Source organism: Rhinolophus sinicus, chromosome 2 (assembly GCF_057876585.1).
Source record: "Rhinolophus sinicus isolate RSI-liver-muscle chromosome 2, RSI-T2T, whole genome shotgun sequence".
In the NCBI taxonomy this organism is placed as follows: domain Eukaryota; kingdom Metazoa; phylum Chordata; class Mammalia; order Chiroptera; family Rhinolophidae; genus Rhinolophus; species Rhinolophus sinicus.
Window position 1 is genome coordinate 168296590 of NC_142502.1, and position 26949 is coordinate 168323538.

The following is a 26949-nucleotide window of genomic DNA, read 5'->3' on the forward strand; positions in this document are numbered from 1 at the left end:
AAATTTTGAAGCACCAAGAAAATGGAGGTTATATTATTTTTCTCATAGGTCAAATCACGAAGTCCCTACTGCACATCTGGAAATAAATGAGGATTTTCAAAGACAGTATCAGAATGATTGATATAAATTTTAGTGTTAGCCAAACTTAGAGGTGGTTGTCAATGGGCAAAGGACCATGCAGTAAATTAAGAGCAATGAAAGCACAGTCTCCAGATGCCTTTACATATTGCTGCAAGATAATCTGGAATTTTCTAATACATGGAGAAAAACTCTAACTCAGGAAACAGAGAACAAAGTTTTCATCTCAGACATAAGGCTTAAACTTATTGACGGCCTTGGCAAATACAATTAATTGGTTGAGCGGTGATTAAGTCTGAGCAACAGCACACTTCAATGATAGATCCACAGAACTCAAAGTATCTGGGAAAAACTAATGTTCAACAAGTCTTCGTACTATATATGCCTGCACTGATTAGAAATATGTTAAGTTGAGAGTAGGTTTCTTACCATTTTTCAGGGGAGCAACTAGAATAGCATTTTCTAATGGGTCTTAAGCAAGGTGTCCTCTTTAGGATCTGGGCACATACACATTTCCAGCATGTTGGGCCTCTGAGCAAACCCCAAGCCACAACCAGAACTCATTCTGGCTTGGAGGAGGTTTGGTCTTGGTTATCCCTAGGGCTGGGTCATGGCTATAGTACAGCTTGGAGACACTGAATTACGGTTGGGTGAGGGAACGGAGCCCGCAATAGTAGATCCCTGAACTATTTGCACAACGTCCCGTGAGAGCCATAAGAATCTCTTGGCTGTCACTTCATCTTGCTCAACATGTGGAGATGAACATATATATTCTGTCCCCAGAGTCTTTTTCCTACTTCAAAACACCCTTTATTTATGCACGTCAATAATGATTAAGCACCTAGTTGCCTGGGGTTTGGTACGAAGGAGCTTGGCTTAGCAGGGCTTGTACTTGGGAGGCAAATACCATTTCTGAGACATCATACAATGGTTCCATCCAGGATCTAGCCAAATACGAATGTGAAATGAATAGGAAATGGAAATATTCACACCTCAAAGCCCCTGCCCCCACTGCAATCCCTACCTCCCCAAGCACAAATGCTAAGCTCTTGATCAAAGCTATGAAAGACACACATGGGAGGGTGTGGGACTCCGTCACTAAGTGGTCTAAACAAGATCCAGGCCATTGATCACACTCATTTCCCTGGCATGGCAGATTCATGTAACAGATGGGGCTTTGATTTTAATTTTAAATTGAAAAAAAAAAGTTTAAAAATTACCCCCTGGAGCCAGTGGGTCTGGGGCCCCTGCTGTCAGCAGCAATGGGAAGCACATTACTGTATCCTGGCAGGAAACCTCCATTCCTGATGACAGACACATCTGCAGGGCTGGTCTGGACAGTCACATGTCACCATGCCACTCTGGCATGTGGGGAAACTGGGAGGTGAAGTTTTAGTTCTGCCGGAGGCAGATTAAATTCAGCTGCTTTTAGAAATAACGAAGAGGCTGCATTTCGTTCTCTACACATCAGGGCTAAAAACTGAGTGCTCTAAAGGTTGAATTGCACCATTTTCCAATGTAGGAGAAACAAGGACCAATTCTTATGCATTAATAAGTGGGTCTTATTTTGTTCAAATTTCTAGACCAGAAAGGCGTTTTTCTTACAGGTTCCCATATGTGTTATTAATGGATGATGGTGCTTGGAAAACATACGCACACAAAACCAGGAAATGGAGAGAGAAGACAGGGAGAATGGAACGACTATTTACCCCAGTGCATGCTGAGCCAGCAGTATAATAGGCATTTTTTTGTGGACTGAAATTAGCAAAATCTATGAAATTAGAAAAATGCTGACCATTTACAGAGCATTCCATCCAGTACAGATAAAGAAAGGAATGTGAAAGAAAGGATTCCACTGGCAGGGTTACCGGTACATATACCCTATAGAACTGGACATCCATTTGGGTACTGGGTTTCCCCGAAAATAAGACCTAGCTGGACCATCAGCTCTAATGCGTCTTTTGGAGCAAAAATTAATATAAGACCCGGTCTTATTTTACTATAATATAAGACCGGGTCTTATCTAGCATGATATCATAAGACCAGGTCTTATATTAATTTTTGCTCCAAAAGATGCATTCGAGCTGATAGTCTGGCTAGGTCTTATTTTCGGGGAAACACAGTAGTTCCTTGGACTAGACAGATTTTTTTTTCGAGCCTCGTCTGTTGAACAGGATTATGGTATTGTGCCATAGTGACATTAAAGGCAAGTCATTGTTACATTCAGTCACCGACTCATTCACTCATTTAACCAGAGGCTGAGAATCCTGCAGGCAGGGCGGGGTTTGGAAGGAAAAACGGCTATCATGACAGTACACAGTAACACGTGCACTAGCTTGTTGGGGCCACAGAAGAGGTAATGACTAGAGTCAGCCAGGAAGAACTGGGAAGGCTTCACCTTGGAGGTGAGCATGTACAGGAAGGAGGCCAACCAGGTAAACAGGAGGAGAAAAGGTAACTTAGAGAGACACAGGCAGACAGTAGTCCTTTTTTATCTGTGGTTTCACTTCCCATGGTGTCGGCTGCCTGCAGTCAACCAGAGTCTGAAATTATTAAAAGGAAAATTCTAGAGATAAACAGTTCATAAATTTTAAATTGCACACCATTCTGAGTAGCGTGATAGAATCTTGCAAGGTCCCACCTGGGATGTGAATCATTCCTTTGCCCAGTGTATCCACGTTGTATACACTACCCACTCATTAGTCCCTTAGTCTGGGTTATCAGATTGTCGTGGTATCACAGTGCTGGTGTTCAAGTAGCCCTTATTTTACTAAATAATGGCCTCAAAATGCAAGAGTAGTGATGCTGGCAATTTGGATACACCAGAGAGAAGCCATAAAGCACTCCCTGTACGTGAAAAGGTGAGTATAGTACACTAAGATATTTTGAGAGGGAGACAGGTCACATTCACATAACTTTTATCACAGTGTATATTGTTATAATTGTTCTATTTTATTAGTTATTGTTAATCTCTTACTGTGCCTAACTTATAAATTAAACTTTATCATAGGTATGTATGTACAGTAAAAAATGTAGTATATAGGTAGGGTCCAGTACTATCTAAGTGTTTTCAGGCATCCAATTGGGGGTCTGGGAATGTATCCCCCATGGATAAGGGGGGACTACTGCATAATGGATAAGAAAGCATTAGGGAAACAAAAGTACCATGCAAATGGTGGCTATTCTAGATTCCTGCTAAAGAATAGTAAAAAAAAAAAGGAAAGTGAGCCAACATGTACTATGACACCCCTATGTGCCAGGAGCTGTGTATTTTGCGTATACTTTTTCATTTAAGTCTCAGAACGACCATACAAAATAGTGGTAATTAGCTCCTTTTGTTTCCAGTAAGAAAATTAAAGTTTATAGCGTCAAGTCTTAGTTTAGGTGAAGGATTTGAACCTAAATTGCTCTATCTGCAAAACCATGTCCTTTCCACTTTATAACTGCCCTTCTGCAACCCTAAGCAAGTTATGAAACACACTCCCTTCGACCTTACCCATCAGGTAAGTACTTGGTTCGGCAATAAGCAATTGTGACTAAAATTCCAGGGAGAGTAATAAATATGAATGCTGATGAGCTCAGCCACACCAGGGTCAGTTCTATCATTAGCAGGATTTATGTTTATTGATCTTGCTCGATTTATTAGGTGAAAGAGATCAAATTGCCTAATGTTCAATTAAATTGTACTTGTTGAAAACAGGGAAGTAATGAAGTTGAAAGTCTTGGCAGGTTTTATATTCTGTGGCACTCCTGTACATGCTAATACTCTAAGGAAACTCATGGGCCACAAACAAATCAGGGCCCCCACCACTTCCAAGTGCAGTCACTCCCAGCGTTTCCCATTAGATTGCTGTTTATTTAGCCAGACTCTAACTGAAGAGACAGATTTGCTGGGTCTAAATGCCAAAGCACGGAGGCCCCTTTTGCTTTCTAAAATCCAGATTCAAAATTTATATACTTGTAAGAGTACTAAATTATGCTACACATGGAAAACTTAAAATAATGTTAACTTATGAATTTCTTATTAAAAATTACATAAAAGGTTTTCCCCATTTGTAAATACCCAGGGCTTCAGAACTGTATCATTAAGTCTTACATTCAAGCAATCTCAGAGGAAATTAGGAGTGAGATTAACCTCTAATATTTGGTAAGAGACAAACTCAACAATATCGTGATAGACAGAGAGGCAAATAGGAGGAAAGGTAAACCTGCTAGTTTTTCAATACTGTTCTTCTACTTCATATTTCCTCTATCTGGAAGGACAGATAAACCATTTCACTTCTCCTTTCCTGCTGTTTAAATACTGCTCTGAAGTGACAATCTGAGAATTCAACAATTAGGAAAATAAATAAGTATGTTTAATATATGAGGAATACATTTTGTTTTATTTTCTTTTATTTTTTTGCATTAACCAAGTAAGATTCATTTTTAAATAGGAGCTAAGTGTGTGCTTAAGAATAAAGTATGTGCTAAAACGTCACATAACTGTTCACTTAAAAATGCACCATTTTACATTATGTGACTGTCACCTCAATAAAAAAAAGTCAAGCTATACAAAAAATAAAGGGAAAAATTTATATATATATATAAAGTCTGGAGTTCATCTAACTTTTCTATTTTTAGTAAAATGAGGGAACTAGACTAGTTGATCTCTAAGGTCCTTTTTGGTTTACATATTCAATGATTCTAAATAGAAAATTTGTCCTATTAGGCTACAAAATCTTGGGAAGATAATTTGTCATTGAAAGTTGTGGCTATAAATAGACATATGACAAGATGTTCAACATCACTAATCATCAGAGAAATGCAAATAAAAACCACAATGAGATACCACCTCACTCCTGTCAAAATGGATATCATTAATAAATCAACAAACAAGTATTGGCAAGGATGTGGAGAAAAGGGAACCCTCATGCACTGTTGGTGGGGTTGCAAATTGGTGCAGCCACTATGGAAAACAGTATGGAGATTCCTCAAAAAATTAACAGAACTACCTTATGACCCAGCAATTCCACTCCCTCGTATTTATCCAAAGAAATCCAAAACACTAATTCAAAAATATATATACACCTCTGTGTTTACTGCAGCACTATTTACAACAGCCAAGACATGGAAACAATCAAAATGCCCGTCAATAGACAATTAGATGAAGAAATTGTGATACATTTATACAATGGAATATTAATTACTCTTCCATAAAAAAAGAATGCAATCTTACCATTTGCAACAACACGGATGGACCTAGAGGATATTATGCTAAGTGAAATAAGTCAGACTGAGAAAGGTAAATACCATATGATCTCACTTATATGTGGAATCTGAAGAACGGAATAAACGAGCAAACAAAACAGAAATAGACTCATAAATACAGAGAAATAAACTGATGGTTGCTAGAAGGGAGGGGAGCTGGGTGATGGGGCTGAAGGGATTAGAAAGTACAAATCGGTAGTCACAAAATAGTCACAAGGATGTGAAATACAGTACAGGGAATACACTCAATACTGTTGTGATGACTACGTAGGGTGTCAGATGGGTACTGGACTTACCAGGGGATCACTTCATAGATTATATAAATGCCTAACCACTGTCCTGTACACCTGAAGCCAATGTAAAATAATACTGAATGTCAACTCTAATTAAATATATATGTATATATAGTTGCGGGGTGTCAAGTACAGCATAGGGAATGCAGTCAATGGTACTGTAATAGCTATGTATGGTGTCAGAGGGGTAGTAGACTTGGGAGGGTTATCACTTTGTGAGGGGTGTAAATGTCTAAACGTTATATTGTTTTGTACATCTGAAGCTAATTAAAAAAAAAAAAAAAAGCAAAAAAAAGAAGTTGTGGCTGTAATACGAGGTAATCACCACTAGATGATGCTATTGCCTCCAGATGGTGCTCACCTGGCTGTTTTCAGAATGACTAACAATTCTGAAATTTAACACACGGTAAGCACGGACACATTTTTCTGAGTAAACTGAAGTCCAGAGAAATGTAATGATATTCCAAAGGTCAAGTTAGGATAAATTCTCAAAATATAACATTTTCTTTTACACAAAACAATAAATTATTAAAATATATGGGTAAAGATTAAACGTGTTTGAAAGTATATTATTTTTAACCTTGCTTAGTTTTTTTAAAGTTCTGAAGCAGAGAAAGCTATATTAGTACTTTTCAAAACTTTAAATTAATATTCAGAGGTATAGATCTCAAGGTTATGAAATAAAGACATACTGCCGAATCCATTATCATTATTAGAAGAGCAAACTCTAGGTATTTAATGTAATATTAAAGTACCACTAAACATAGTCAATATGATTATTCATAAATATGTCTTCCATTTAATTACAAGAAATAAGAATACTGCAAAGCAAAACTGAACTATTTTAAGACCCCCGTGTTTTATGATTTTCTCACATATTGCTATTTATCTTAATCTGAAATGACTCACTTGTTACATTTTGTTCTGGGTCTGTTTAGAATGAGACACAGTCCTAGGAGCTCTTCGTTCTGGCAGTGATTTCTTTGGCTCTTCTTTGTAGGTGACCTTAGATTAACATGTGAATGGTATTTTCTAGGGCTGAGCAGTGTACAACCAACACAACTGTTCACAACAGCCCTGCTTGCCACTGAGACTTGAAGCTCAGAACGAAGCATAAAGAAAGGCATTATTGTACCTGCAGCTTCCCAGTGAACTAATCTTTTGTAATCTGCTTCCTTCTTAAGATTGGCTACCGATGCTGAGCAAAACAATTATCTCCCCAGTTTCTGCTCCTTGCAGATTTGTGTCAACACAAAGTCAAGAGTATGGTAGTTTTCTAAGCACCTTCTAGATGCTTTTCTCCCAATTACAAGAGGCACAAACTGCTGCATGAAGGCACAACTGCTTATCTGCCCTGGCCACGAGGTCCATATTTAAAAGGCAAGGACAGCCAGCGGCTTTGTTCCAGTCATAGTTGTCTTATAAGGTTAATTAAGAGAAGGTCAGAATAAATACAGCATTATTTGAACTCAAAACTTCAAACACAGAACAGGCTTTAAACAATTTTAAACAATTATATACAGCGATTTTTCTCATAGCCCCACTCATTATACTTCATGTTTCTTAAAGTACATTTCAACTATTCTTATCATTGAAGAGAAAAGAAAAATTGTAACAGCAACAAAATTTAAATATGTGAAAGTAAAATTTTCACTAAAGAGCAAATCACCTGGTAAAAGAGAACACTGAAAAGGCGTTTCTAGAAAACGGAATGCCTATTTATAATCGCTGATTTCAAGTGAGAAAATTTAAACTGCTAAAAATTTTACTTTAGAGATAAATTAGATGCTTCTTAATTAAAAATAAAAGTGTTGCTTTTGTGATCAGGTTGTTCATTTTACATACATGTCTTCATTTCTCTACTTTGGCTCTAATTTAGAAAGATTCTAACAGGACATCAGTGCAATTATTTATAGTCATAACGCAATTTATCCTCTATTCAGAATATTTTATATAACAAAGTATGGTCAAATTCTTAGCCTATCAGAGCAATATAGCTTTTATGAAAATAAACACTGAATAAAACTGATACCGCAAAGTCCAAGCCATACACGGACTAAAATTTCAGAAGTGCTTATGACATCAACTGTAAATCTTTTCATCAAATTCCCCACATTTAACTGTCATCTAATTATCATTGACAATAGCTTCCACCAGTCCTCGAAATAGAGAGTTCATGCTTGGGTTTGCAGTCTAACCAGGTCTGCTCGTTCTCTCCAGTGGCATTCCAAATGCTTGCTGGCTCACCCTGACTCTGGGGAACCGGGTCTGGGAGCTGCCGCTTGTTCTAAGATACTCCAAGTTCTGTCTGCAGCAGCTTAGCGGGAAATGGAGTCAGTGTTCCCCTCTAAGAGGGTTTTGTTTTGTTTTTCTTCTCCTTTTGAACTTTCCCCACTCTAAGGCAAACCATGTTTCCTTTTCTTCAAATACGTTTTTAATCAATGACACAATCTGATGATAACCCACATGTGGCTTACTTACCCATTGCTTTCTCTTTCTCTAAGGCACCTGCCAAAGACAAAGTTGTTTTAAAACTCTACAAATCCTTTGTAGTATTTTTCCCCTCCTCCTTTTTGTACCTGGCTCCTCTGTCATTCATTCCCGTTTACTTATCCCCTTTCACAAGTCAGTATCTCTTTCCCAGTTTGGTCCTGTCTTGTGTGAAGTATCCGACCTCCCCCCCAGCCCTTCCTTCCCCAGGGTATATCTGGGGAAGCAGGAACAGTTAGCTCCAAACGGAAAACTGAGGCCCTTCTTTAAGTGTGTGTGATTTATACATACTTAGGGACAGTAGTGGGGCCTGGAGAAGGTCCACAAAATGCAAGTATAATATTTTCTTTAACTGGCTCTCAACCTTTTCCTCAACCCCAGTTGTGATGGTTAATTGCATGTGTTACCACGGCTAGGCCACAGGGTGACCAGATGTAATCGGTCAAACATTCTTTTGGGTGTTTCTGTGAAGGTGTTTTTGGATGAGATAAACTTTTAAATTGCTAGACTGGAGTAAAGCAAATTGCCCTCCAGGATGTGGATGGGCCTCCTTCAGTTGAAGGCCTGAATAGAACAAAAGACTGACCCTCCTTTGAGTAACAGCTTTCTCCAGCCCACTGCCAGCAGCATTGGACTTCATCTGCTACAGTGGCACCTCCTGCCTGACAGCCTTGAACTGGAAATTCAGCTCTCCTTGGGCCCCCCAGGTTTTGAACTTATTGGTTTCTATAATCACATGAGCCAATTCCTTATAATGAATGACTCAATCAATCAATCAATCTTTCTGCTACTGATTCTGTTTTTCTGGAGAAACCTGACAAATACACCAGTCGATCTTACAGGAACAGGGAAGTGTGCCATCATCAGTCTGGGCCATCAGTCTGAAGAAGTGCCATCAGAAGAAGACACTAATTCTTGAGGGAAGTCACATGAAGTTGGAGTAAAGCTTTTCTTTATTAATTTTATCTGTCCTATTATTCTCTCTAGGGTTACTGTACTAGAAAATCCCATAACCCTAACCATGCTCCTGTCTTTGACTCCTGCCTCCTTTCAAAGAGATTTCTAGCACTGCATAACAAGGTCGCAGTGGGGAACAATCAATCACTAGCTCAATTTCCAGGAATAGGATTTGATTCACAATCATTGCTCACATCTACAAAGCATTTACTATATGCAAATATGTCATCCATGTTATCACATTTACCCCTCAAACACCCCTGTTGCTATTTGCCGTTTTACAAATGAGGAAACCAACAGAATGATCACCGGGCATCACGAAGCTCTATGCACACAATTCACTACCAAGTTTTAGTTTTCAACAATCCTTTGATAGTAAGAAAAAATCTTTTCAGTAAGAAATACAAATTGCCTACTTGCCATCTCATATGGCATCCAATTCAGGCTAGTTCGATGGGTACCAAGATTTCAGTCCCAACAGAACTGGACCACTTACCACTGAGAACCCTGTCTGTTTACACATTCTGTGTGCAGGCATGATAGCCACTCAATTTTGGATGCATTTGCTATCTTTCCGTTTGATTTTAATTCTCCACTATAGTTTGTTAACAGCCACACTTTCTTTAATCACAGTCTTCGGGATCTATGACCAAAATGATAAATGCTTTCATACTCAGAGCGTATTAATTACCATAACCTCACAAAAGAGTTCTCAACTTTGGCTGAAGGAAACTGAAGTAACTCGTCCAGTGCAATTGACAGAAGCAGTGCCAAAAGGAGAACGAGATCCCTGGCCTGCCTAAACCGAAGGCGGTGACCATGCACTGTGCCTCACATGCATGATGTTCCAAAGCTTTTATTAACATTTTTTTGGAAAACATATTTCTTGGAAAAGTCGTGACTGCTGAAAAAAGCCGTGATTGCTGAAAGGCCTTTTGCAACCACTGCCCAGTTACAATATTTTTTCAAGTTTAGCCCATGAGTCAAATCCCTGTCTTCCTTCACACCTCCAAGGGTATTATGAATCTTCTTACACTGAGATTTGGGGAACATGCAAGAGTCATGCGTGGGTATGGAAGAAATCACTAGCTCAATGGTTCAAAGGCAGATTCCAAGTTCTTTCACTTTTGTAAAACCTTACGAAAAAATTGGAGGTAGATTAGGAAGTATTCAAAAATTTTGTGGGACAGCAAATGGTAAATTTATTAAACAAGGGTATCATTTGTACATTTAAATGAGACCATATTTAGGAATAAACTATTCTAATTTAGCAATACAACATATTTGAATGGCATGCTAATTTCACAGAATTAAATTTTAAATTTCATGTAAATACAAACTGTGCATTTGTTTAAAAATCTGTTGCCTAGTATACAGGAGGTATTCGATAAATGATGAAATGAAGGAAGGAATAAATAATTGAACTTAAATTGAAAACAGGTAAACTATAAATAATTTAGATTGCATTTCAGGCATGGTTCTTACTCTTAACTGCACCTTGCATATAACAGTTTTAAACATGTTTTTTGCCTTATTTAAAAATAAGATTTAGACATAATTCTGTTTTATGATCTATAGATATGCCTCCTTTAAAATAATGGCTGTACAGTATTTCCTACTGTATGGACACACCAAAAATTATCAACCGATTTCCTATTGAGAAGATTGATTTCAAATTTTTTTATGCTGGAGTGATTATATTTTTCTTCCTGGCAGTCAAGTACAAGAATAATCTGTATTCTCAGAACTCAAATTTTTGAATCAAACGTATCTATATTTTCAAACCGCTCTCTCAGCAAAATGGGGAGGACCCATGCCTCTACATTCTAATCAATACTAGTGTTTTATAAAACTTTTTAAACATTTGCCGATTTCTTTTGCGACACTTCAGTTTCCTTGGAGATTTTTTTTAACCACTCTCACCTTTCTATACCTGACTTTCATCAATACTTAAACTTATGTAATTTTATTAACCAATGTCACCCCAGTAAACTTAATTTAAAAAAAAGAAAAAGAATATTTAAGGTTAAAACACCTGTGATGCAGTACATTATACTACCAATAGGTGGCACTCTCCCAACACACTAAGTGTCCCACAGAGACAATTTCTTAACTTCAAAGTTTTAGATGAGGACTTTCTCAAGTCTTTATGTTCATTTTATGTACAATAAGTCTAATTATTTAAAGAATTTACTTAACATAAGTGTAATTATTTTAACAAGATAACCAAGACACTGGGATCCCTGGGTACTTAAATCCAGTCTTCAAATGTGTCTGATTTTCTTTCACTTGCAGGTCAATAGGTTTTTATTTCCCTGAGATAATGACTCCCTATATATCTCGTAATCCATAGGTACATTTTCCAGAAAATTTAAGTTTATACTTTTAAGAGTATCAATAAATCAAAACATTAAAAATTTGTTTTAGATAAGTGCCAGGATTATCAACAGTTTTATTCACTGAGAATTACTGACTTGCTCTAATCTCTTAATTCATCAAACATATATTAGGTATCTATTTCACCCACCAGTGTGCTAGACTCTGATGCAGAGTTGGTGAGACACCACCACTAAGTTTGCTAAGCTTACTGCCTAGTTCTAAAAATGTAGTTTTTCTTTTCTCTAAGCATGCAGTGTATGAGAAAATTTTAAAATCTCACCCTTTTCACTTGGTGACTTTTATATTCTAAGGGATACTATTGATCTAAAATGTGCTTTGAGAGATTGGAGGAAAAGGGACTGCAGACAATGAAATAATTAAGCGGCATGGATATTGACCCAGGAGGCCAGGGTTTGAATCTGCCACTTACTGGTGATGATATGACCATGGCGGGAAGCAATCTTCTGGGCCTCAGCTCCTCCTCCAGCAAAAGGAGGCAGTTAGACGCCTCCTTCACAGGATAGCTGGGGAATATCTTAATTGACGGAAAGCATTTTCAACAATACCTGGCACTGTGCCATATATATGTTAGCTACCATTATTTTTTCACTACAGTGGAACAACCAAGCTACAGAAAACCCATAAACTCCGTATCTACCAAAGATTTCAAAGTTCAGATATTCCTATTATTTTCTTCTAGCATGGCACTGAAAATTCCCAGCAAGATCAAGTCATAACCCTCCTCTCTCACTTATAATTTGGATACAATGGTTTGCTTTTCCTGTCTTGGTTTTCCAAATTGCTTTTTCTCTCAGAAGCTGGCATGCTCTCATGCTAAAGAACTCAAATTTGAGAGTCCTCCCAAAACAGTTCAGCCCCTCCCCCAAAATATTTTAAGAGTGGGCAGGATTAGCTGGTATTGAAAGGGGAAAGAAGAGGAGGCAGGGACAGGAAGAAGGGAACCACAGCCTCCAGAAGTCGAGGAGGGGAGGTTGTCAGTACACGACCACTCCAATAAACTGCCCACCGTTGCATCTGCTGTGCCATCCTCCATGGTCTGGAACCTTCTCGTAATGCCTGGTCTGTCCTCCAAGACTACATTTGAGGATTGAAATGAAATCCTAAGCAGCCCCCCAAATGTACTGAATTATACAACCATGTAATTTTCCTCACGTATAGTTACCCTAACACAATCCATCACCGCACTCATTTCCCCGGCATGTGGTACAATCCATAAGATGCCATCTAACTTCAGAGAACACTATTTACGGAGCCACTCCCACCTCCTCCAACTACCAGTATTCATACATGTAGTTGATGCCTTAGCAGGAATTAGTGCCCACGACCTATTGGACCAGAAGTGTGAAAGCCTGTTCCGGAGCCAAGACTTTACTTTACACTGCACTTGAATACTCAAAGCTGATGACAAGTGCTGCGATTTATTCCTCAAATTCCTGCGGCACTGTTTCCATCGGTAACTAATTGTTCCCCAAAGCAGTGCTGCACTCCTAAGGAGACTGGGGAAGTATCTGACAGGCTGGGATTATTCCAGTGCTCATGTTAACGTGGTCCTTCTCAACTAGCAAGATATCCACGGACAGCCTATTTAAAAGGTTCAGGGACAGAAACTATGAGCAAACCAGTTTTAAAATGCACACATTCTTTGCTTCCTCTTTGAAAAAGTAGTAACCGCATTAAAGTCACTTTTAATCAAATCAAGTTGGAAGCCATGAGATGTCCCTAAAACCTTGCTAGTGTGCTTGGAGGACCAGCAGCAGCTGCCTCACCTTGGGACTTGTTAGGAATGCAGAATCCTACCCACCTCTCTCCATCTGGGAACCAGAATCTGTTTTCTGGTAAGATCTCCAGGCAATTGATATGCCCATGAACGTTCATGAAGCAATGGCTAGATAGAGAGAAAGTTCTATATGAGGATAATTATTTCTGCATTGGTCTGCCCTAAATTCATGTTCAGATGCTATTAGGTAATTGCCTATTTTGTAAGATCCTTGCAGTTCAGATACATTTGAAAATGCCTGTGATCTGAGTCATTTAGCAGGAGTAGCAACCGCTGCTAATAACTTCTGAATGCTTCATGTGTCAAGCACTGTTCTAAGTGTTCAGGTATTAACTTATTTAATTGTCACAACAGCCCTGTGAGGCAGGTGACATTATTTTCACGTGAGGACACCAAGGTACAGAAAGACAAAGTAACAAGGGTGTGTAGATAAGAAGTCACCAAACCAAGATTCGAAGCCAGGCCACCCAGTTCCAGGGCCCATGTGTTAACCCCAATGCTCTAGCCCCTCTGCTTTCCATACTCCAGTAGTAATGTGCTCAATGGGAGATGGATTCATAGAGGTGTGACTAGGACAGCAGGTGCTAATCAAGGCAATGCCAGCTTGTCATAGGACCTCCGGAAACATGGCGTACCTTTGCCATGGACCTCTCTCTGCACTCAGAATAGATGATCCCTAAATCCAGCTCCAGGCCCATCATTTTAGGTCTAAGAAATATTCTTCTGGGCTGCCTAACTAATTCCTATACTCCGACTTAAATACCTAGAACAGTGCTTTTCTTTTTATAATTTATATTTAAATTTTTTTCAATTACAGTTGACATTCAATATTATATTAGTTTCAGGTGTACAGCATAATGGTTAAGGATTTATGAAACTTATGAAGTGACCCCCCTGTAAGTTTAGTATCACCAGAACAGTGCTTTATCAACGTGTGTTCTCCGGGTTCTTACCAAAAGAGCCTAAGTGGGTGTTCTCCCAACCAGCACCCCCAGGATCTTTGATGTTAATGAATTTATATATTGCAGGTTAAAATAATAATTCAGTTGACAAAGACTACCATGGATTTAAAACATAAAAGATTAAAAACCACAAATTTTAAGGATTTGGCTGCTTATATACTAGACATTCTGGAGAATTAATCATTAAGTGCGGCGCATATATAAACCAGAAAAAGTGTAGCAATCATGCATATTTTTTTTTTACATTTGGCACATGGTACTTTTATTTCCTGATACCCCATCCTTTCCTAAATATATTATATAGTACATATTTGTTCACAGGTATTTGTTCAAATTTACATTTGAACTGAGTGTTGTAAAATCTCAGTTAAAAAGAATTGATGCTGTATTCTAAACTTCACTTCTAACAGCAAAATATTTGAATATTCTTTTAAAAACGTAGTCAGTTAAATTTGATTTTCAAAGACACTGGCTTGTCAGATTTACATACAGTTAATACTAAATATCACAGGATCAGGATAGGAGACTAAAATGTAAATGCATGCAGAGTCTTTCATAAAGGAGTTTCCATGACAATAAGCATACCATACCCCAACTGTCAGGGATGTAAGTAGAATATGTACAAAGCTCCTACACATCAATAAGAAAAAGACACAGAGTCCAACGACCAAAAAATGGGCGAAGGATATGATAAACAATTCACCGACTAAGGAACACAAATCACCTAAATGTGCTCAAATGCTCTAGAAATCAGGGAGATGCAGATAAAACCCCCTCTACACGCAGCTGATAAAAACAGTTTTAAAGACAGCGGTAGAAGTGTATGAGGGACAAGTCATTTCAAACACTGCCAATATGAGTGTAAATTTGCACAATATTTTTGGAGAGTAATATAGAAAATTTAAAGTGCACGTACGTCCTGATCCAGTATTTTCCTTTGTAGAAATTTTCTTACTAAGGTACTCCCATAGGGATATACTGGATACATACGAGTACATGAAGGTTCGATGCAGCATTGTGTACAACAGGAAAATCAAGACTGAGGCAGGGTGAGGCAGGGGATGGACCATCCAAATGTCCAGGACGGGATGTGAGTAAATAAAACATGGTGCATCCATAAAACAGAGTCTGTGTAGCCATTTATCTTTCATCAATTCTTCCATCAATTCTAAGTTACCACAGATTGTAAAAATGCACCTTGACATAAGAGATGTTAAAATGTGGAAAAATGGCTTGTGGCCACTGTTAGATGCAACCAGTTCTAAGATACGCCCAATCTCAGAGATGAAGTGTAAAACAATAAAGAAAGTGTGCCTTCGATCGATGTTATGGATTTCAGTTTAAAATATTCTTTTAAATACAAATATGTAACAATAATTCATATAAATATATGATAACAATTAAAGTGTAGGAAAAAAGGCTTGGATGACTCAGGCCCCACTGTACTCACGATGGATCTCGCTTGCTTCTCATTGCGGCGTCTGCCTCCATCATAGCATTCCCTGTGTCCCTGCCCTACCTTCATCCTCCCAGCCCCCACAATACAGACACCTCCATTTTTACAGATGAGCTGCACATTTTTCCTACATCATGCAGCTGCCCTGGGCAGTTGTGGATTCTAGACCCAGCCTGTCTTGCCCCAGAACCTGCCCTCCTCCTTCCACTTCTGGGTTACTGTCACTGCCATCTATTTCTTGATGTATTTGCTCTTTATCCTTTCCTATTCCTTTTCCTTTTGCAACATTTCCAATTAATTTTTTATGCTACATTGGTTTTACATTATTTCCAAACTTAAAAGCTAATTTATGAAATAGCTTGGAAGTTGCCTTCTAATTAAATTAACTAAAAATGAATGCATTTCCTCTTTTCAAGCAATTCTTCCCCTCTTGACCATTCTGAGACTTTGTTCATTATAAACTCGTTGGGTTTATATGCACACAGCATGTCTCTAGCTTTACCAAACTGATTTTAGAGTCAAAGACAAAATGACATACCAAACACTTTCAAGTGCTTTCCCTTGATAAGCAGGAGTAGCTACAGTGGTGAGAAGAGAAATAAGCAATGAATGCACAACTCGACAGTCACCAAAGAGCTCAGCCTGGGACCTCAGTCAGCATCTTTCAGTCCTCCAATGTGAAGAGAAGGGATGAAATCAAAAGCTTAGCATGCTGTGTTTCCTCCATTTTACCAAAGGTTTAACCCTCGATCTAGAACTTGAAAGGAGATTTGTTCAAATATGTTTTCACTCACTTTCTACTCTCTTCCTTTATTGTTCTAACACCTTTCTTCACTTTCTCACTAAGACGTTGACATAAAAATTTGAAGATTTTTTTTTATAGTCTCTAATTTTTTATAGTCTCTGAATACTTTTTGCTCTGAGTAGAAATTATTAGTAATGAGAAGGACTGTAGGAAAAAAAGAAGCATCAGGATATATAAATTCTAAAGACCTCTGCTACCAACTGCTAAGTTGCATCATGTTTCTTTGGGTCATTTATCATTCTTTGGGGAAATGGAATGAGGATTTTAAAAATTAATGATAGGGTCTGGATTGGAGGTAAAGCAGAAGCCAGATGTTTATGCAATCCTGTTCTTCCCCTCCCTACACACGTACACCTCTGGTGAAAGTAAGATATCAGGAGTGAAAGTGAAGACATATGAGTAAAAGAGAATTGTCAGGGTCCAAAGGAGGTGAGAGGAACGTGTTCCGAAAGGCCTCCAGCAGAAAGAATTGGAGAAGGGCTCACCTGAATCTTTCATGGGGCAGAGGGCACACTGCATACCCCACGCCTCTCCGTACAAACAGCAGCACTCAGTGTAAGTTGTCTGCTTGCCAACAAGAGGCCGGCTACACACATACTCATCACTTAGATGCTCCCAGCACAGATCTTGGTAGACATCGGTTTCTTCGATTTGTTCTGAAAGGGAAGACATGGTTCCATGACAATTGCACTGTTATTCCTATTTCATAAACACTGTGGTGAAAGCCAGCCAGTCTCAAAGTTTCCATCCCTATTGCTAAGAGTGACTTCCAAGTAAAAGTCTGAAGCCAGCCTGGTCTTTCCATGGATCAAACGTCTGTCATCTCCTCCTGGGTGTCATTCCATCAGCTGAAATTCGACCTGCCCATCATGTTCCAGTTACATCCTTTCCTCTATAGTTTCCGTCATCACATAAAACACCCTGTTATCTTGCCTGTACTTCACAATCCTGATGGACTTCTCATTCTTTCAAGCTTTGCTTTTTCACATTTACTCCTCTGTCAAATCCTCCCACTTCTTTCTATATAACATTTTTTAGATTGAGGCTGTCTCACGCACTTCTTCTGCCAAAGCCTGGGAATAGTGACACTTCATCCTAGAGTCCGAAATCCTTCCTTTTCTACCCCTCAATTGATTTCATCCAAAGTAGTCTCCTGATGTGATGCTCAATCATGCCGGTTATCAGGGGCACATCTCCTCATCGTGGAAGAACAGGGATTCCCATCAATGGCCTTCAGGGTTCTCCACCTCCTTGCTGAACTGCACCCTCTCTTCTGCCCAGCCTCATCTGCATCCTCCAGTGCAATCTGGGGAACCTCCTGAACTTACATCTTCCTCAGCTGCCTTTGAGGGTTAATTGTTTTCAACCATCAGGTACAGAATAGCTCTGCCATGTGCTCAGTCACTCCATATTCTGTTTCTATTAAACCAGTATGTTCAGGGTATTACATCTCATATGTACTGACGATGTGCATCTAATGATGCATCTCATTTTTTCTCAGCATCTCATTTTCATTATTTCAAAATACCCAAAGAATCAATTTTTCTCTTTTCCAAGAGCTCACATTTAAGTCAAAAGGAAAATCTTACGACATTTATTTGGACACAGACTTGCATTTCACCTCCCAACATACCGTGTGATTCAGTTGGTCGTATACACCTTTTTTCTGAGGCATCCAGGACCATTGGATGGGTACAGAAGCAGTTATAAGAACCTTCTGTGTTAATGCATTGGCCATCAGTACAACTGTTGGGATCTTGACACTCATCCATATCTTAAGAGAAAAAAAAAGTATTAAAGAAAATCAGCAACCAGTTGTACCTCATACACTTACCAAACTTTATACACTGCTAAATTTAGTCCAGATTCCAGGGGCTGCCATATTTTAATTAACTACACATCACCATCCAAAAGAGAACAGCTCTGACTATAAAACTGTGAAGTTGTATTGATTGGAAAAATAACATTGCCCTGCTGCTGCTGATATTAAATGAGGAAAGAAAACATTTAAGAACAGGATATGCTTAGAAATTTAAGATAAAATGCCTCTTTATGATAGCTTTAAAGTTCTTTCCTTTTGCTGTTTTTCTGTCTACTGTATATGGTTTTCTGCTTAAGCATTGAAGTCTGGGTCAGTATTTAAAAATGACTTTCACTTGCATGGTATGAGTGATGAAATAGGAGGTTCCCCAGACCGAAAGTGACCTGAATTATAATTCCACATTGAAAATTAACTCTTTGTTTGAAATCTATTCAAATAGTAGTATGGAGATTTTTTTATTTTCTTAAATCTTGCTCAAGAAAAAGATTCATAAAACATTTACAGATCTTTTAACAGGTGATTGAGAATCAAAGAAATTCTGTTTTCACTACACAGCATTACTTTTTTCTGTCTGTATATTTTCACAGCACCCTATATCCTCTTAAAACTTACCAAAGCACTGCAATTTGACGGGATCATAGTATGTCCCTTGCTTACAGTAGCATTCATAACCAGGCTGAGTGTTCAAACAGAAGCCATTTTTGCAGATTTCTTGCCCAAAGAGTAGGCATTCGTCGGCATCTGTGGGGGATGGGGGGAAGTGGAGCAACAGAAAGAAGGATTAGGTATGGTCTTTCAGTTAAAAAGAAGTCTAACCGATATTGGGCTTTACATAAGATACTGTGATATTTATATTCCAAAGACTCTTAAAGACACAGCAACATAAAATTCTTAAAGTTAGGACTAATGCACAAATGCAGAAACACAATCAGGTTTGTCTGTGATATTTAAGGAACAAGGCTCAAAATATTATTAGAGAAGTTATATTTGTAAATATGGTTTCTGGGATGCTACCTTGTATTTGATGAAACAATCTATGACATTCTGCAAAGGCCCCCACACTATTCTCTAAAGAATATGCCTTTAAAGAAATGTGCCTTCCTATAAATGTATGTATTTTGGCCCATTAACGAGTTGAGATGAAGAAAACTTCTGAGAAGAGTATGATGCAACTTGATGGAAGTCTTCTTTCTGGATGATAACGATAAGCTAATGAAATCACCAGTTGCTAAGGGTGTTGGCAGACCCATTTCTCCATAGAATTTAGACTGCTTACCATCTCCCAAATCTCAGTTGATTCAATGATAAACTGAAGATAATAGGAACATCTCCCTGATTCAATGATAGAAAAACCCATGTACAGAATTCAGTAGACTCTCAAAAAATGTTGCCTACTGCTTTTATTGCTATCATTATCATCAGCTCGCATTTTAGAGCTAATGTCATTTAATCCTCATTTTAAAAATTGAAGAGTCCACGGGTAAATTGCTGAAAGTTATACAGCTGGAAAATGGCAAAACCAAGTTCAAACTATATGGCTGTTTGGATTTAATATTCTTCCAACCCTTCACAGTGCTGCTAAGACAGAGGAAGGAGGAATTTAGTTTTCTCTAAATTGGGATAATTTTGTGGTGAGATCAGGACTTCGTTCCATCACACAAAACGAGATTTAACTACATCTCTGCAAAAACATAACATACAATATTTGTGAACTTGAAGAATCACTAAACACATATCACCAACCAAGTCTTGTTATTTAATTGGACTAAATCATAGATGTATTTAAAGAACACATACGGAACTTCTTACCCAGCTACTGAATTATACCATATTATTAAAGTGCTAGCTTTCCAAAAAATGATGAACAATAAAGAAGTTTTAGTCTGTTTTCCATTGACTTAGCAATTTTCAGTATTAAATTTTACAGAAAAAAAAATCACTTTGCATATAAAAAGTCTTAATACCTCTGTCGCGGAAATATCAAGAGTGAGTGATTAATGAGGAAATATTCATACATGAGGTTTAGATTTCACCAAAATAAAATGGCTGCACATTTATTTTAGAATTACAGACTAATAGCATTAAATATATAAAACACATCTACTTTTGCTTTCTTCATTTTCATTCCTTATGATGAATCTGTGGCTGTTGGTAAAAGGTCCTACCTAGAAACAGTACGATGAGTTCTACAACAGCAAGAATTTTAGCTCTGCTGATGACCATGAGAGACCAATACAAAGATGGTCAAATTTATACAGTCCTAACATATGATTTCTAATACACTTCTGGAATAGAAGGATATTTATTAATTGCAGAATTTTGCGTTAGGTACTTTAACATATATTATCTCATTTAATCCTGTAACTTTTGAGACAGTATTCCTATCACAGAGATGGAAACTGAGAAGGTTAAGTGACGTCCGACCATCACACAGCCTTAAGTATTCTAACTCCCAAGCCACACATGGCTCTGTCCAGAGTCCATAGGAGCTTTCGTCCAAAGGTAGAATTAAAGGTTTTGTAATCAGTTTCCACGGCTTCTAAGAACTCTAATTCTGTCTGACCCAAGCCATGCTTTTACTTGAATGCCTGATAGGGCACATATCTTGAAAATGCATTACTACTTGATTCTCACCTTTATAGTTCTCGCCACCAACATCGTAAGAATATTCGCCAACGGGGACAAAACCTTTCCCTTTAGGACACATTTCAGTGAATTCAGCTGATTTCAGGAGAGACAAGGAAAAAAAAAGGAAGTTGAAAAAAGAAAAAAAAATCAACATCTTCAATGAATGTGTATTTTAAATTCAGTTTTTGCTTTCTCATACTCGGTAACTTTAAGGCAAATCATGCCACTTAATTCAGGCCAATAAATTCAGCACAATCTCAAAAATTATGGATTAGGTGCAAATAAGTCTAAATATTTCAGAAGTTTACTTATAGTGTTTTAAGAAACTTTCTAGTTCACCCACATTTTATTTACCCATGTTTTACCTGAAATTATGATTTCTTTCTCCATAATTGTGGTCTCTAGTATTTTAAAGGTTTAATAAGAATACACCAAGCAAATCTTAGCTTAAGTATGCAATGTCTAGTTATGGATAATGCTGTGTCCTTGTTAGCAAAAAAGATTGGTTTTAATTTTAAAATGGGATAAAACTTAATTATCTTTCTCGCAGTCTATTCGGTGATGGACAGAAGTTTTAGAATACAGATTGAGGTGGGATGAGGGTAATGGTTCCAGATCTGAATGAAACTCACTATTAGGTAATCTCACCTCAACGTGAATATGGTAGCTACCAGTGAATGTCATCATTTCAAAGGTTCAGTGTAGTAACCAATATGAGGACATTCCAAGACCCGTGGACACCACCGGACCAGACACGAGAGTGACTCCACTACTTAGCTGACTCTTACCAGTCCCCAAGACGGGGCAGGGGAAGATCTCACAGTTGTCTCCCCACCCAGCACCAGAGGTACAGCAGCATTCTTGTTTGGTGACGTTGGGGGCCAGCACATTATCACAGAGACTGGCATCGTTGAGATTATAGTAGCATTCTTTCTTTTCTTCTCTGGGTGGCTCTACCTCTACATCTAAACAGAGTGGAGAAAGTAAAAAGAGGATTGACAAGACACATCAGATGTATGTGTCTCAGAACGGCGTAGAAAACAATGATAACAGAAGACCGGGTGTGTCAGTAGCATTTCATTTACGGAAAGCTGCTTTCCACGTTCAGTGCTAGATTCTTCCACTGCAAGATAAAAATGCCTTCGAATCCTGAATTTTGGTGGATTTCTAACACACCCCAAGAGTGTAAATCTGTCCAAGTCATCTCCTTTTACATTAACCAATTACTTTCTTCTTCTAAATTGGGCTGTGAGTAAAGTTTCCATATCTGCTTTCTTGCCAAACATAGGACTGTTCTTTACTGAGCTATAACACCTACTTAAATCAATGAAAATTTTCCCCAACACTTGACCAGAGATGTGGGGCCACACATAATATTTAACCCTTAAGTGGTTATTTGAACCAACCATGCCCCCAATCTTTTCTGAATAGAACAAAGCAGAAGATGGTGACCAGAAAAATACTGCAGTAGCCTGGAGTCTATAAAATAACCTTTCATTACTGAAAATCTAACTACTTAAATTGCTGCAAATATATGACTTTGAATGAAATAGTGACTGCCAGGTAAGCATCAAGGTAGAATTTCAAGGCTGGTTCTAGTCCCGTGTTAAGTGTGTCCTAGAGAAAAATACATTCTTAACAGATTCAGTTTAACCCTGTGTGATAAAAGACAAACAAAGTGATATGATAGAATACAAATGATGAGAACAAAATCCACCTACTGTTAGATAATACCAAAAAATAATTTAATCCCATCACATTTAAAGTCTATGAACAAATTTGTGCTTTTCAAAAATGATCAATATTTTAAAAATGATCAATATTAGACTTGGCAAGTAATCTAACTCCTTCCCTACCACATGCTATGAAGTTCAAATTACTGCCTATGATCCAGTTAGAATTTATTAAGTTTTTATTTTATGCTACATCAAATAAGAAGCTGACTACCACCGTGTCAACTGCTTAGATGAACTCTAGTGAAATTTTTTCATGAGAACTCTTGCTGTTTCCAGTTTTTTTTGTTTTGTTTTGTTTTTTGTTTTGTTTTTTGCGCGGGGGGGGGGGGGGAACCTATAGGGACAAAAGGAAGACATTTGCCAGTGAGCATAAGACTATAAGATTTTAATGTCAACACTTACCTTTTTTATTTGGAAGTTGTTAGATTAGGAAAACGTAAGGAGTTATTTTCAAAATAGCTTCCTCTATATTTATTTTGGCAGCGTCAGGTTGACTGTGGAAACTTGATTAGTATACCAACGAGCAATGATGTTTTTAAAATGTAAGGATACAAAATTCTAGTAGAAAAGCTGCTGCCCTTTCTTTCCTCTTATGGCATTGAAAACAAGCAAGGCAGCAAACAAGCTCGAACATCCCTATTATTCTTAGAACACAGAGTATCAAAGATCCCTTGCACACTTGGTTCTGGCTAATTCTCAGATTATTCTGTCTTTGACAGATTTCAACTTGGACTCTAAGTTAGTGTTAATAGCTGATGACAAATTCAAACCTGGAGTAAGTGTCCAGGAAAAAAACTGAAATGCTGATTCCTATGCAGCAATTTTATGAAGTGGTTTTAAATCATTTCCTTGTGTGTGAAGTTGGATACAACCTGCCATTTTCCTCATCTCATCTAGCTTTTACCGTGTGTTTTGTCCACTCCAGTGGCACAGATCCCTACCAGGCATCCTCTTCAAGAGGGGCTCCAAGCTCTTACACATGGAATCATTTGGGGAAACTAAGGGTAGGTATTTTAAATTATTATTAAATCAATCATGAACCCTGTAGAACATCTGATAAACTTCCTCCAATGTTCGTGAATAAATTGACACCCTATTACTATTAACTCTGCTCAATTATTTTATTTAGTTGGCCTAAAAACATAGCTAGCTATTATTGAACGTAAAATAGAAATATAGATCAAGTAAGCAACACAACTAGTTTAGCCAATCAAGTTTACAGTTTGGGCTTAAACAGGGCTCAATAACTGTTTTGTTTTGTTTTTTAATTGTGTACAAAGTTGTAGGTATGTCATGGTGTTTATTACAAAATGGAAGGCTAGAGAGCAGGACGTCACTGAAGGCTGCTACATGCACAGGTAATCAGAACCCACAGGCTTCTGCCTGGGTCAAGCTATGTCAAAAATTACATATACATAAACACTGTTTTCTACAATGTTTGTAATACAGCATAAAAGCTAAGCAATAAGATAAAATTATCTTTGCTGTTTTTCCTTTTTGTTTGCAAGGAAATTCACAGATTATTGCATAAGGGAAACAATCAATAATATCATTGTAGTATTCTGGTTTTACATTGGTTATTTCAAGTTTTGCTCCTATTTTCTTTCCAAGCAGTTTGAAAGTTCAATGTTTACACAGCTGAAATTGAGGGTTAGTCAGGCCCTCATCCGTGTTTGGAAAGAGAAGCAAAATCTTTTTGAAAAACTGGTCCACAAAGGTCATTCTGAGAAAAACTACAATTTCCCTATCTTCCTAACCATTAAATAATTAACTTCCTAGAGCATTTTTTTTTCCACTGGGGGAACACTCTGATCAGTAAATACATGGAATGTGATTTCCTTAAAGAATCTCTGTATGAGTTTAGGTCATTGCTGCCAGGGAAGAAATGTTTTCATTGGAAAACAATTAAAAAAAAAAAAGAAAAAAAGGCAATGGTTATAGAAAGTGCCAAGCATTAAAAAGAATGACTTCTTTTCTTACATATATTATGAATAAGATTAGCCAAACTATGTATCTCATGCCACAGACTTCTAAGAAATATATGCATTACTTCTCCTCCAGCATTTTCAGATTTAATTTTTCAATTTGTTTTAAGAAGTTGGCTTCACATCTGTATATACACAGCAATTTGTGTATTTCAATCCTGGGGGTATGACTGGTGATAAGAAGTTGAGTTTTTGGACCTTTTGCTTGTGTGCTTTTTGGAAGAAACTTTTACAGAAGCCTTTTCATGGGCTTTGCAGAGTAACTCCATTAGACAGATGATGCAGATTATAAAGCATCCTCTCTCTCCAGAAGAGAACATTTAAGTTGGGTCCAATGCCCCAGTGCTATGTGCTTTCCCAGACTTCTAAGGAACTCAGCTATCTTAGCAACTCAATTAGCATGAGTGTGTTTTGCTTTGTCTGTTTTCTTTTTTTTTCTTTTCTCTTTGAGACAAATGGGGAGGGGGCAGCAGTAATTCTTGCAGGTGTGGCGCTCAGCTGCAAGGACAGAGAGACAGTCGGGCACCCTGGCTCTAACTAGAAAGGAGAAGGTTGGAGCTATAGGTGCTACTCATGGAGTTCCTAGATGCTTCTCACAGCTCCGTTTCTCTTGGTTGGTCAGACAGAAGAGAGTGTGGGCATTCACTTACAGGACTGTTTCATCCTTTAATCATTCCCCAAGTATGTCTAAACTTAGGTTTGCTCTTGGGGTGAGGAAATCTGGAACATTTTTTTTTGGTTAAAGCTGACGAGCATTCTAAATGGACCTTTGTCTTTGATTTTGCTTTCCATTTACAACGTGCTCTGAAGGTCTTTCCGAATTAATCCTCTATACCCTCTGGGACGGACAGTCAGGATTGTGACAATGACCAAAGAGTAATGGCACAAACAACAGCCGGCCACAGTGCGGAAGAAGACATCAATTTATACAACTCTGTGAGTGTGGTAAGGTTCAGTAACTCAACAGAATTACTCAGGAAGCTTCAGTCTCTTTTTTATTTTTAAAATCACCACAGGCACTCATGTTTTCTACCAACTCATGTTTTTAATGAGAAAAGGAATTTGAGTGTAATAATATTCCAAGGAGGAGTAAAAGAGAACTTGGAAATTCATATATATCTTTTTCCCCTAGTTTTCTCATTCAACGACTTGGAAGATGAGGGGTGTGTGTGTGTGTGTGTGTGTGCACGCGCGCATGTGTATGTGTGTGTGAAGTGGAATTCAGGAGAAAGCCACTTGGTGAGGTTCAGAAAACAAGTGCTGACAATAGGAAATGACTGGATATAAAGGGGTGTAAATAAAAAAGAAGACTGTGGAAAGGTGGTAACTTTCGATAATAAAAGATGTGAAAGAAGTCAAAATAAAGGTTAGAAAGTGAAAAACAAGAGGAAAAATATTTCGATAGAAGATTCTTCCACACAGCTCCCATCCTTAAAGAGGTGAGTCAGGTGGGGAGTCAGGCCAGGCCAGAGCTGGGAGAACAAATCCTGGGCATCTACACCACATTGCAGGAGAATGGGGTGGGCAAGGTTATCATGAAAGGCTGCCTGGAGTTGACATCTGAGCCACATTCTTGAAAAATTAAAAAAAATTTTTTTTTTAAATTGGCCAGCAAATAAAGTGTGATGGGGTGAGGAGTAAAAAGTATAACTGCACTTAGCTCTGTGTCGGCAGAGTGGGGTGAGGGGATACCTGATGTGCAGGAGTCCCACACGTGACTGTGAGAGCCTGGGGATGGGGGCAGGGATGCATTAACACGTGAACAAGTGAGAACTGTGTTTCTGACATAGGTGCTGGGATAGAAGACAACACCAGTCTCAGCTGGAAGCCTCAGGGCCTCAGACTTACAAGGCACGCAGTAAGTAAATACTTGCCAGATTGAATGTAGGGTTTTGTTTTATTTTTTCCTGGTGAAGGAGTAAGAAGAAAATGGAAGAAGTGAGGCTGGGGTAGGAACAGGCTGGGGAGAAGTAAGAAGAGGAAGTCTGTGATTTATGGAGATTTGAACTAGAAACTGGAAAAGTCGGCATAAGAAAAGTGGGTAGATATGGGTGAAAGAAGAGACTCCTGAAAGCAGCTTAAAGCACTGTGGAGAAAGGAAAATGAGAGAGACACACTGAGGTGGGCGAGAACAAGGAGGACAGAGAAATGAGCAGATGTCATAGCAACACAAGCCCTGTCACAGACACGTGTGCGTCATGAGGGACTGTAAAGATGACCGAGAATCAAGGCACATTGGAAGACTCATGTAAAATGTCTGGAAACATTTAAAAGGAAATGTACAAACCATTCCTCTCAAGGCCTTATTTA

At 38.2% G+C, this 26949-nt stretch overlaps 1 protein-coding gene across 15 annotated transcripts in view; it reads right to left on the reverse strand.

Moving 5' to 3' along the window:
* Positions 1 to 26949, reverse strand: part of LTBP1 (latent transforming growth factor beta binding protein 1) — a 353132-nt gene that overhangs the window by 9569 nt on the left and 316614 nt on the right. For all 15 annotated transcript variants that reach the window (XM_019741724.3, XM_019741760.3, XM_074331884.2 and 12 more), the window contains 5 exons: positions 21707 to 21883; positions 20925 to 21011; positions 18903 to 19031; positions 18102 to 18242; positions 16954 to 17124 (listed from right to left, as the gene is read on the reverse strand). In XM_019741724.3, the coding sequence (XP_019597283.3) occupies positions 16954 to 17124; positions 18102 to 18242; positions 18903 to 19031; positions 20925 to 21011; positions 21707 to 21883 (705 nt within the window). The remainder of the gene's footprint in view (positions 1 to 16953; positions 17125 to 18101; positions 18243 to 18902; positions 19032 to 20924; positions 21012 to 21706; positions 21884 to 26949) is intronic.